At 42.9% G+C, this 13,463-nt stretch overlaps 1 protein-coding gene across 2 annotated transcripts; it reads right to left on the reverse strand.

Moving 5' to 3' along the window:
• Positions 1-2,467: 2,467 nt before the first annotated feature.
• Positions 2,468-13,163, reverse strand: NANP (N-acetylneuraminic acid phosphatase). Of its 2 annotated transcripts, none has more exons than XM_027118141.1 (3): positions 12,949-13,163; positions 6,039-6,708; positions 2,468-3,574 (listed from the first exon to the last, which is right to left on the reverse strand). In XM_027118141.1, the coding sequence occupies exons 1-2, from the start codon at positions 13,036-13,038 to the stop codon at positions 6,052-6,054; spliced, it is 747 nt and encodes a 248-aa protein (XP_026973942.1). In that variant the 5' UTR covers positions 13,039-13,163; the 3' UTR covers positions 2,468-3,574; positions 6,039-6,051. The 2 variants fall into 2 exon arrangements, with proteins under 2 accessions (XP_026973942.1, XP_026973941.1); XM_027118140.1 differs by lacking the exon at positions 2,468-3,574 and adding an exon at positions 3,772-5,299.
• Positions 13,164-13,463: the final 300 nt, after the last annotated feature.

The raw sequence follows: 13,463 nt of genomic DNA on the forward strand, positions 1-13,463 counted from the left end.
TGCCAACTATTATTTTATTTACTTTATTATGTTTTCAAGCACAGATTTCAAACTTGGGAGATGTACAAAAAGATTAAACACACATCTCTAATTATTAGGAACTCAGCAAGTATAATATGGGTGATATAAACCAACAAATAAACCGTCATAAAATTTAACTTTTAAATCATTTAAAATTGTACAATTTAGGGGCATTAGTACATTCACAATGCTGTGAAACCATCACCACTATCTAGTTCTAGAAAATTTTCATCACCCCAGAAACTCTGTAACCATAATGCAGTCGCTCTTCATTCCCGTTTCAGTAAATTAAGTCATTTATCATCTGTCACTTTAAAAAAGCCTGGGTTGAGGATCTTTTCCATAGGTCAGGCTGATACCCAGGGGAAAAAAATCATAACATCTTCCAAGAAATCCACGGAAATAACTGTATTGTCAATGTCACATATGTGAAGACTGCTTAAAAAAGTATGCTTTGACCCATCAAGGTCATGTGACTTTTCTGTACTTTTTTTTTTGGCCACATTGTGAGGCTTGCAGGATCTTTGTTCCCTGACCAGGGATTGAACCCAGGCCCCAGCGGTGAAAGCACCAAGCCCTAACCACTGGACCGCCAGGGAATCCCCTATACTGTTAAACTTCATTGTAAAAGTATAAATTGAATGTACTGCACTCAAAAGGATTTTATTATAAAGAAATCTGAGTTTATGTCTTAGAAGTGATCAAAGGAACAGAGCTGCCAAACGAAATAAATATCTATGTACAAGCAATGTTGAAAATTCAGAAACACAGAACATAAGGAGACCCACCATGATGATGAAAGTCAGAGAAGGAATGCTGTATACAAGAATACAGAGAATAAGGAAGTTGGGGAAAAGATCTTAAGAAATAAGCTGCATATATAATTTAAACAAAAAGGCTGTGGGCATGCTGTACATCTCCACTTCAAATGAGCAGCCTTTCTCAAGCTGCGGGTAGTGACTATGAGGCACAGGCACTTGACCTACATTGAACACAGACTAGAAGAGAACAGCTTCCACAATAAAGGCAAAAGAAGGAAGTACCCATCTAATATTGCTTCTACCCCAAACCCAATGGAAACTGTCATAAAGGAATTTAAACACACACACCAGGAAAACAGGCGCTGACAACAAAACTGTGGAAGCCAGAAAGCATATGGACGAGTGGCAAAGGAGTTAGTAGATTCAAGAAAGCTGAGTCTAGACCAGCTTTTCTAAACGCTGAGAAATCATGAGGTGCACAGTGACTCCTCCAAAGATTCAGGCACTGATACCACCAGATGCCTCAGTCATGAAGGAGAAGAGGGAGCTGAGATAAGGAGGATGGGGTAAAAGGTGTTCCAAATACAAACGGAGGGAATTCCCTGGCGGTCCAGCAGTTAGGACTCGGTGCTCTCACTGCCGGGGCCTCAGGTTCGATCCCTGGTTGGGGAACTAAGATCCCGAAAGCCGCACGGCATGGCCAAAAGAAAAAAGAAAAAGAAAGAAAACATGCAAATACAAATAGATCCCTTGACCCCTGCCCCCTCCAACCTGAAGTCCTCATTCAACAGAAGTCACAATGCTTCTATGGAAAGAGTAAAACAGAGGGTCTCTAGACCGGGAGAGAGCACACACAACTGAGCTCAGGTACAAGAGGAACAGGGATTAAGTGACCACATGCCTCTCCCCCCACCACACCCCTCCTTCCCAGTCAGCTCCCAGGTGCTGACATCAGACCTCTACCCTCAGTCAGGAGTCAGAGATTCTTCGCTAGGGAGCTAGACCAAGAGGAAAGACCTTCAGACACTGACCCCAGAGGTTCTTCATATAACTGCCTACCCAGATACCCTATAGAAAAGGAACTTCTGAGTTTACAAGACCCAGCCACTCTTGCAGAGCTTCCAATCAGCATTTCCATCCTTTCTCTTGTGATAAACACGGTTTACTGGGCATTTAAGGAAAGCCTCTAAGGTGAACAAATAGACCCAAATAAACAGATCAGAGCAACATGGAAGATACAGTGGATTCCGTGGATTCTTCAAAAACTTTAAAAAAATTTGAGAGGTAATATTCCACTCAAAACAAAAATGAATGTTAATCAGGGTCCGCATGCCACAGCTACTGAGCCCACGTGCTGCAACTACTGAAGCCCTCACGCCTAGAGCCCGTGCTCCACAACAAGAAGTCGCCGCAATGAGAAGCCTGCGCACTGCAACAAAGAGTATGCCCTCTCGCCACAACTAGAGAAAGCCCGCACGCAACGAAGACCCAACACAGCCAAAAAAAAAAAAAGACCATTAAGAAGGAACATTTATGTAAATCAACTATACTCCAATAAAATTTTTTAGGGCATCCCTGGTGGCGCAGTGGTTGAGAGTCCGCCTCCCGATGCAGCGGACACGGGTTCGTGCCCCGGTCTGGGAAGATCCCACATGCCGCGGAGTGGCGGGGCCCGTGAGCCATGGCCGCTGAGCCTGCGCGTCCGGAGCCTGTGCTCCGCAACGGGAGAGGCCACAACAGTGAGAGGCCCGTGTATCGAAAAAAAAAAAAAATTTTTTTTTTTAAAAAGGGAAGGAACACTTAGAAAATCGAAGAAACTTGGATATTGAAATACATGATGCCAGGCAGGAAAGAAAATTCAATAGGATTGAAAGGTAAAGTTGAAGAAACCTTCCAAAAAGCATTATAGAACAAAATAAGAGATGGAAAAATAGGAGAGAAAAGAAAAGAAAGTAGGTCAGTAGAGGAGGTCCAACATCCGAATAGTAGGAGTTCCAGAAAAAGGAAGCAGGAAACACAGTGGTGAAGCAATTATCAATTAAGTAATTACATTTTTCCAGGACATAAGGTTTTGTTTGGAAAGGTTCAAGAGTGCCAAGAGTAGAGGATGAAAGCATAACAAGATACATCATTATGGACCACAGGGGAAAAACCAAAGTTCTAAGAGCTTCAAGAGAAAAAGAAAATTGTCACTTAAAATGGCTGCTAGACCACAGAGCAATGCCTTTGAAATTCTGAATGACATCCAACTACATGCTGTTAAACTATCAATGATGGGAGAAGAGAATAAAGGCATTTTCAGACACTTAAGATCTGAATATTTTTCTCTCTCACATTTATAGGGAAACTACTCAGGATGCCTGCCACCAAAGGGGGAACAAATCAAAAAAGGGAATACACAGGGCACAGGACATCCAACCTAAGAGGCAAAGGGAAACTCCAGGATGGTGATATGTACCAGAAGAGGGCAATCAGACTGGGGCAGAAGCAAGGGCTTCACAGCTGTACTGACCTCAAAGTAAACAACTGGCCCAGTGAAAGCCAATGGAACCATCACCTTTATCAACAACAGTGGATGGCTGAGATCAAAGATGTATGCTCCTAACATGAACGACTCACAGAAGCTTCATAACTTTTTAAATCAGTTTCTTAGCAAGATCATTGCCTCCTAAAACTGAAAAGCAGGAATAAAAACCTGCCTGAATCAGAGGAATTCTATATACTCATACCTACCTATATATGCAGATACACAGGAACTGCTGACAGCAGAGGCCTTTAGGGCAGGCGGGTTGCTGGAAAAGAGATGAGACGGACTTTTTGCTATTCACGTTTTCATTCTTTGACTTGTGTACCACAAATACTTGTACAAGTACCACAAGTACTTGTTCAAAAATGAAAAAAATATATTCCCCAATTTAAAAAATGATGGAATGAAAACAACCTGAGCATCATGCATAGCAAGGAAGTAGTTTTGTTTGTTAAATATATATTTAATATACACACGCTGATATTAACTAAATGTTCACTATAAATGTGTTTAATGGGTTGTGACAGAAAATGTTTCCTATTGTGGGTTGCCAAGAAATCTGAAAGTGCTAAACCAAGTCCCTCTGTAACTAAGAAAACTGTCTTTCCTACAATATTCACACTTGCTGGGTCCAGGGCACCACCATATCTAAGATGTTCATGCACCAGTGGGTGGACATGTGTATGGAACCAGAAAACATCCATCATTGTGTCAGTGTTCCAGGGGCAGCATCCACTCGTGTCTACTCTAGGCCTTCCTCTGTAATGAGTGTTTGGGAGAGCCTCTGGACAATTGAGAATTTATGGCTTTCTAGGAGTATGGGAAACTACGAAAAACAAAATATTATTCTAAAACAAAAACATTATTAATAAAATAGGTCTATTCCAAGATTTCTTAATATCTTCTGTAACATTCCACTCAGAAGGCAGAAAACCACAAAGTTCTTCCCTAAGGAAAAGTGCAAATGGAATGTAATATTACATTACCAAAAACTCAATTATTTCATTCCCCGCCACATCACTTTTGCTGACGAACTGCTCATATAACATCCTAGGAGGTCTGCTGCCGTGATCTGGGAGCAATGAGCCTTCTCAGTGAGCACAGTGAACGTGCCATGTCTAGACCCATCCTGTGGGTGAGCTGAAAGGACAAGCTCTCAGCACCACACTCAGCCCACTGGAGAAATCATGCACACAACTATTTTCCTGTCAACATCCTCCAACTTAACAATTTTCAAATAGCTACAATTATAATTGAGGTCACATGGACACCGTACCTGGAAGAGCTATACACAAACATTCCCTGTCCACAAACGTTCAGCTTCAGAGCGAACAGTCAAGGGCACAATCACATTTTTAAAAATTAAGAGTGAGAAGCGCAACAGGCACATGCACAATGGCAGAGGATCCTGTTCTTCGCAGAATACTTGAAGGAGCCCTAGCTAAATATACCCCAACTACCGAACATCTTACACTAGTAGTTTCCTATACAAAAGTTAAAAAAAACACCCTACCAAAAAACAACCCTAATCATTATTTCTTTTTTCCTTAATTAACCATTTTACTCTAAGTTTGGCTGGTGAAATCATGAGACTTTCTAGCCTAATGGTCTTGAGACATTTTTCTAGTTGCAAGATGCCTCCCTATGGAGTTTCAATTACTAAGCTCAAAGCAAACTCTGAAATGGATACAGAAATCTGTGAAACAATGACATAGTTCCCAAAATTTTAAAAACAGGAGACTTAAGGCAGATGGTGACACCAAAAAGAGCCAGTCAAGTATTAAAATGGCACTCTGGAAATGGTTCATAGCAAAACCTAATTTTCTACTAGTTTTCATCATATGGGTGAAACTATCCAGTCAGCAGACAACAGATGCGGGCAGCACGATTAGGCCACACCAAGGCAACTTCCAGGAAAGTGACTTCTGGGGCCATGTGGCTTGCACTCATCCACAGCAAGACAGACTGGTCCCTCAACCTCACTGCGTACCTGGGAAAAGATAGTAAAAGTACTTCCATAAGAGGTAAAGACTAACAGGAACCTATAAGCTCACCCTGGAAAGATGTGAAAATGTAACGGAAAAGGAGCACCATGTGCTGATTTTAACAGCTTTTTTACTGGAGGAATTTATTGGTCATGTACACACCATAGGAAAATTATCCCCCCCCACCCCAAAGGTAATGCAGAAAAATTAGATTCATAAGAGAAGTATACGTACAAAGTAGGCAAAAATATGGTGCATGTTTTTGAAACAGAAAATATGAAAATAATTTCACTGTGAAATGCCTTGATTTGCGAGTTGGTACTTAGATTAACCAGATCCAACTGCTCTAATAAATCTCTAGTATATATGTTTTAGAATAACTATTTTTAAAAAAATACCTATTTTTAAGCCAAAACATAAAATCTGTATTTGTGCACCCATGTGTAAGTTATCCTCCTTGGTATCTTCATAGATCCAAGATGCTAAGAGATTAACAAAGTAATTTTTAAAAAATATCTCAAGCCACAGATTAACAAATATACTTCCTCAAGTTTTCTGGGTTACCCTACTAAAAATAACTTATAATAATGTACTCTGGATTTTCAGATATAAATACCAGTCAATGGTTGGTTGGCCATTACATGACAAGTATAATTATCCTTAGAACTAGGTCATAGTATATAGAATGCCTTAACTTTTCTTAGTTCAAACCCTGTAATTTGACCCTAAAATTCGTAAGCATACCCTTTTCTGTGCTTTAAGCAGACACACTGACTTTGCAGTCTATACTTTGTAAGAGAGCAGGTAACTCTAGCACGGAAGAAACTATATAATGCGGCCTGGGGGATGACTTCAACGGCACCATTCCATTTTTATTTATCCAGACTGTTGCCTTCAGCCCTGCATTGAGGCCTCCTTGTATATCGGTTTCTAGTGTGTCACCAACCATCACACAGTCCCCAGGCTGTACTCCAAGGAGATCACAGGAGTAATAAAATATGGAAGGTGCCGGTTTCTCCTCTTTCTGCTCTCCACCTACAACAATAGCGTCAAAATAGGACTGACAGGCACAAGCCTTGATCTTCTCCCTCTGGGTCTGCTGTTCTCCATTTGTTAATAAAAGTAGGCGGACCTCCTTTCGAAGTTCAGTGAGCATGGCTTTGACATCTTCTGCTAGTGTCATATGCTGTAAACGTGTAGATTTCCACAGGAAATAACATTCTTCAGCTAATTTCCTATTGGCCGCACCACCTTTTATTTCCTGGATTGCTTCTTCCCAGTGTGAAGTCCTGAGGTCAGTAATGCAGCTTTTAGAAGGATGAAAACATTCCTTGCTGAGCTTAACTTGAACTTTGTTACAGATGATTTCAGCCTCTTCTTTGTAATGGTATTTTGATTGTAAGAGCTTTATCACCTAAATAAAGGAAAATAACTCCATCAACATACTTCATGTCTTTAATACTTATCCTGTGAGCCTATAAACCCAGAGCACAGACAGATTCTAACTCCACTCCTTTGTCTTAAGGAAGCTCTATTACCACACCATTTCTGTTGGGAATTGGTCTTATTTTTAAAGAACACAAGAGTGAAGATTTCCCAACCTTTCTAGACAACTCATTCATATTTTTTTACCAATTTTTTCTAAGAAGATTCTTTATATATATATATATATATATATATATATATATATATATATATAAAAATAAGAATCCCTCATTTGTCAGTTTAAGTCTACCACCTTTCATTCTGGTCATGAAGACATGAAAATAAAACTGTGCTTATATTTAGTAAAACATAAAATTTCTAACAACTGATATTTAGACTCTTCCCAGAAATAACGCTAGTTCACCTAACCTTTCCTCATCTTATCCATTTTACGTTCTGAAGGCCTAAATTAGGTCCTAAAGGGGACCTAATTCTGTACTTTTAAAAACAGGTATATGTAGCTCTAATGGAATCAGGCACGTTCTGTGACCTCAGCAGTTTAATGATGGTGCTTCTTCCAAACTTAGGATTCCAGATAAAAAACTTCAAGTAGTTCTGAGTCTCCCTCTTTGTCACACTGGTTCTGAATCCCTTATCATAATCTTTCTTATGTTCCCACAGCTCTTTATCTTGACTTTTTATGAGATTAGGTTCTTATCCCTTTGGCCTATCTTCTTACCAAGATGCTAATGTGGCAAAGCATTATGCCCAGTACTCACATATATTATTTCGAATCTTTCCTGCAACTCTGCAAGGGAATTTCCTTTCTGAGATGAGGGAATGGAAGTTTAGACCTGATAAATAACTTGCCCTAGCTGAGATTTAAGCCCATACTTGCCTAACTCCACAGGCCACATGCTTGCGTTTATACTATGTATTCGGCACTGGAGACTGGACCCTTTGTCCTCATGAACTTATCTGGTGCGGAAAATAACCACCACAAATGCTGGGTTGAGTGCCTTGACAGTCACACAAAAAACTGGAAATAAAATGTAAGGAGCAACCCCAGGGTTGTCGGGTAAGGAGGGCAGAGGAAGGAACATTTAAACCAAGGCGTTACCAAGCCCAAAGGTGGGGATGGGAGGAGGATAAAATCATTCTGACAGAAGGAACAGCACAAAGACACAGTACTTGAAATTCTGTGAACTGGGAAAGGCAAGAAGCTGAGCTCAGCCACAGTGGAAGGCAAGTGAGGGCGAGTGCTAGAGATGAGGCTGGGTAGGCTGTAGCTACCGAAATTCCCTTGGCACACCTTATGTCCATACACGCCAAAGGCTTCATACTGCAAGTGCTTGGGCTTCTCTGCCTGGGAGCTTTATCTCGCCATAGGGGCACCCATGCACATAGGCTGGAGCCAGAGTATAGCCCAAGAAGCAGGTCTCAACCAATAAGCAGCAGATATTGGTGGGTTGCCCCTTGGAAGGGACAAGTAAAGTATGTCTACATGTGTCTCCCAGAGTCCCCAACCGTTCACACAGTTCCCTGCTCATGAACACAGACTGTATTAGATTCCTTCCCTTCCCTGTCTGACTCCACCACTCCCTACAGTGCTTCCTAGGGTCACCTTCCAAGTGAACTGCTTGCAGTTGAAGCCGCCTGTCCCAGGGACATCTGGGAAAGTCGATCATGCCAAGGCAATTTTGGATCTTTGAGGATGAGGGCAATGCACACAGCTGGGGCTAAAGATTTTCTGTTGTTGAAGTGAAGCAGTCAAAGTCAAGTTAAATTGTTACCCTAAACTTTATAGGGAATAAATGATCTGCTACTCACACCAGACACTCAATTCACCTACCGAAAAGGGGAAAGAGCTGAAGAGACACATTCTTCCTCAAGCTATTTGTGTTAATCACAAAACATAATAGTTAAGAAAAGTCTTACTAGTCAGAGAAAAATAAACCAGCCCTAAGAATTTTAGGTGAAGGGAAAACTTTGAAATTTCTTGCTTTATAAAGTTAAAATTCAATGAACAAATCAAGCCTTTTCAATCTCCATAGTTATGTCACCATCTTTTCTAGCAATATCAACTAAATTACTCCTGAGCTATGATTGAAGGTCACTATACAGTTTTAGCAACTCTACTGCTACACAATAAAAGGACACAGGCCTCTAGGACTCCACAGTACTTGCGATTCAACAGGAACTGGCTCACAGTTCATAAATGAAAGCTCCCAATAAAGATCCAGTTTCCTATAAACTGCAATTGGCAGTTTGTTAAGCACATTCTTGGGATCTGAAAAAGCAGATTAGCTCACCTTAAAGGGGAGATTCTTGTAGAAGTATATTGCTCCCAAGTTTCAAAACTGCCTCCCATTACATTCCCTGAATTAACTTTGCCATTTCGTCACACAGAAACTAATTACATATTCATTTGGAACAACAAGTGGCATTTTAATAATATTAACAGCTTTGGGAAAGAAGTTTATCAGTCGTTCACATATTAATATTAGTTCAAACAGAAATAATACCTAAGGTGAATTAGTCCACATTACTGGTGCAAACTCTCCTAACACCTGCACTGAGAGAATGGGAGTCTAAATTTAATTGGGGATGGAGGGAAAAGATCTCTAATTTAGAGGTGTGATGACATTCTGCATAAGGGTAAGTCAGGCCTGAAAAGGATTCTGAGTAGAATGAGCCCACTAGGCACGTACAGGCCTGAAGAAGGGAGAGCTAAGACAGTGAGAGAGGGGAGATCAATTTCTAGACACAATATAAACTCAAATTCCATCTACTTCAAAACTCTATTTAAGGCTCTATCGCAACACATACAAAAAGGAAACTCTGTCCTACTTCCTACTTTCTGGACCCAGACTTAAATACCATTAGTACTAGTGTTTAGCTGTGATTTAAAAAGACTTTTTGAGGGCCAGTGTGGGAACCATATAACACATATGATAAAGATATGAAGTGGCTGAATTCTAAATAAAACTATTTTAAAAAATACATGCTCACAAAACATGATGGCTGCATACAGACTAACAATTCAAGCAGCCCTCCTGTTATTTATTTTTTTTGTGGTACGCGGGCCTCTCACTGCTGTGGTCTCTCCCATTGCGGAGCACAGGCTCCGGACGCGCAGGCTCAGCAGCCATGGCTCACGGGCCCAGCCGCTCCGCGGCATGTGGGATCTTCCCGGACCGGGGCACGAACCCGTGTCCCCTGCATCGGCAGGCGGACTCTCAACCACTGCGCCACCAGGGAAGCCCCCTCCTGTTATTTTTAGTTCAAGTCTTTGTTCAAACATCATCTACTCTATGTGGCCTAATCTGACCAACCTATTTTAAAAATGCAATTCTTTCTCCCCTCCACTTTTTCTGACACACTTATAAATAAAAGCACATTTATTACGTTCACTGTCATACCCATTAGAAAGCAAACTCAAAAATGCAGAAATCTTTTTTGCTTTGTTCTCTGAGAAACCCCAATTTTCTGGAGAAGCCTTCTTCTTGAGTAGTGACACTGAAAGAGGGTGGAAATAGCTTTCCCAGATGATTTAAAAGTAAATTAAAGCTGATAGCCAATATTTTGTAATAACTATAAATGGAAAGTAACCTTTAAAAATTGTATATATATAAAAAAAGAGGCTGAAAAAAGAAAAAAATTAAAGTGATATATAGTCATTATGACTCCTTTTCCTCAAGCCCAAGGCAATGGCTGGACCTTTCCCCCTCCCTCCTTTCATAAATCATTCAGTGATTCAGAAAGCTGGCATGTTACTTTTGAATAGGCTAACATTTGTGGGTGTTGTATTCTTATGTGATAAAGCGATCCTAGATCCTCGTATAGTTAATTCTGCACATTTCATAGGATATTTATAAAGCAAATGGTAAGAGAACCAAGTCTGGAGAACTGGACTTTTACCCATCCATTCAACATTCATCCTGTGTCAAACACAGGGTGATGAATAAGACAGTTTGTTCCCTCTTAAGAAGCTCACCATTTAGCTGTGGGCATGTGAGTTGGAATGTGGAGGATGAACTGGACATGGTAAGTCTGGCATCAAGACCATAGTAACAGTCTTGGTGAGAGACAAGTCCAGCTTTAACTAAGACAAGGGCAGAAGGGATGTGCAGGAGAGGACACACTTGGTGACAGAGTGGACGGTGGTATAATTCTGGAACACTGGACTGTATGTACTTCCCATGCATTACATTAAACCTAGCTGATAGGGTTTTTGAGAACTAATTTCACTATTCAAATATCACTATTTAAAGATTTGAGGCTTAGAGCAGTTAACTAACTTGTTCGGGTGCTTTCACCTAGGTATTGGGAGAGCTGTGATTCAATCTCAACTGTCTAATTTTAAAGCCTAAACTCTTGGCCTATAGCAAGGATTGGAATAAAACAAGAACTTAATGACAACACACTGGACTTGGCCTGCCAAAAACACACAGGTAAATATGTACAGTTTGCAGCTAGAGATATTGGAGACAATATAGCAGGGGATGGTGCCCCTGAGGTCAAGATCAAAGGCATGAAGGGACAGTCAACAGTGTATAATACTTCGGTAAAGTCATTAAGACAGACTTAAAATGTCCAGGATTCTGGCAATTTGAGAGGTGCCTATAGATGGTGAGTTTATTTCATTCTAGTGGCAAAAACAAAAAAAACACACTACAGTGGTTTTGGGAATACACAGGAAGTAGAAACATGGAGATAATGGTATAGATTTCTCTTGAAAAACATGGCTGTCAAGAGAGGTAATATCTTGTGGAGGAATAAGGGTCCAAGGGAAGCGTTCTTTTTAAAGTACTGGGCATTTTAAAAGATTCTGCATGAATTATTCACATTTGCTTATTTTTTTTTAAGCTCAAAAATTGACATAGGTTTGTTGGCCTTTTTTTATTTTTTGAAATAATTGTATAAAATAATCGTTAACATTTTTCCAATTCATATTTTGGAGAATCATTCTGCTAAATTGTTATACACAGTATCTCAATTAATTCCCCAAAACAGCCTTTTAAAGTTGGCCCTAGTGTCGTATTGTAATACAGATGAGAAACTGAGGCACTGAGTTGAATTATTTGCCCGAGATCTCAGAGAAAATTGTGGAGCCAAGATTCAAACCCAAGAAATGTGCAAGCTGACTATTTATGATTAAACACTGATTATATTGCTTATGGAGTATCATAAGAGAGTGTAAAGACATCTTTATCAAACAAATAAAAACAGAGTATTGGACGGGCTTCCCTGGTGGCGCAGTGGTTGAGAGTCCGCCTGCCGATGCAGGGGACACGGGTTCATGCCCCGGTCCGGGAGGATCCCACATGCCGCGGAGCGGCTGGGCCCGCGAGCCATGGCCGCTGAGCCTGCGCGTCCAAAGCCTGTGCTCCACAACGGGAGAGGCTACGACAGTGAGAGGCCCGCATACCGCAAAAAAAAAAAAATAGAGTATTGGACAGATCCGAAAATGCAGCAGGTGTGGAATGCACCGAGAAAGAGGACGAAGAGGCTGAAGATCCAGGGAGACACAACCTAACTAATGAAGCATGAAGAGAACGGGACACTCAGGGCTGAAAGGATTTAGCTTCTGAAAGTGGGTTTTTCAGATCTGGTAATCCTTAGTTTTCTCTTTAAAGCTGAATGCAGACGAAAGAAAGCAGGGGTGGCTTCGGGTCTTGAACAGCACTGGAAAGGTCTGAAAGAGCATCAGTAGGTACAGAAAGGGGAGGATGCGGCGGAGCAAGGCCTCGTGAAGGTAAACCTACTGAGGGTCACACCCACGGCAGGAACACCTGCGGAGAAAACTCCCTCGAGTCGATAAAGTCCAGGCTCAAAGGTCCAACGAAGAGCACGCGGTGGGAGACCAGCCTCCCGCGGTCAGTCCCGGAGAGCCGGGTGCCCGCTCGTCCCGGCGGGTCCAAACCTGTCCCGGCAGAAAGCCAGGCGCCTGGCGCGCGCCCGCCCTTCTGTGCGGAGGCGACTCTGCCCTTGTGGCAGTTTGGCGACATCCTTCCGGAAGCCCGAGCGCTGGGAGCGCCCTCAGGTCGCAGACTCCCCGCTCTCTGAGAGAGGCCGCCGCCGCGGGCCGGCACGAAGGGCCTCCGGGACCAGGGTCGCCGCCGCGGAGGGAGCCGACAGGGCAGTGGGCCGGCGGCCCAAGGGGGCGAGAGAGCGCGCGGGGCGGGGCGCCGGGCTCGCCAGAGGGAAGCAGTAGCCGGAACGTTACCTCCAACATGCCTTTCCGACTCGCCCCGGCCGTGTCGATGAGCGTGTTGTCCAAGTCGAAGAAGACAGCCCGCACCCGGCTCAGCCCCATGCCGCCGCCGCCCGCGCGACGCGCCAACTCGTAGCCGCCGCGCGCGCCTGCGCGAAACGGGCCGGCGAACGGGAAATACCGGGGCGCAGCCGCGAGGCCGCCCGACCCTTGCCCACCGGCGGGGAACTCCCGCGAGATATCCCCATACCTGAGTGGCGCGGAACAGCGACGTCCCGCGAGACTCCGGAATCGTGGTCCTAGGGAGGGCCGGGGACGCGCCGCCGTCATGATGCTAGCGGTTGTCTGAGTCGCTGACGTGTAGGGGGTGGTCGGAAGCGCGGCTTCCTTCTTGGTGCCTCTCTGTGCTTATCTCGTTTCTCATTTTGCCCTCCTTGCGTGAGGAGGACGTCGTGACTGCCCCCGGGAGGTTTTCTGCGCCTTGTGGCGACAGGGAGGAGACAGAACAAGGGACTTTTCCGGTCGGA

This window comes from Aethalodelphis obliquidens, unplaced genomic scaffold, assembly GCF_003676395.1.
Source record: "Aethalodelphis obliquidens isolate GAN/ISIS:26980383/991018 unplaced genomic scaffold, ASM367639v1 scaffold18, whole genome shotgun sequence".
NCBI classification, from domain to species: Eukaryota; Metazoa; Chordata; class Mammalia; order Artiodactyla; family Delphinidae; genus Aethalodelphis; species Aethalodelphis obliquidens.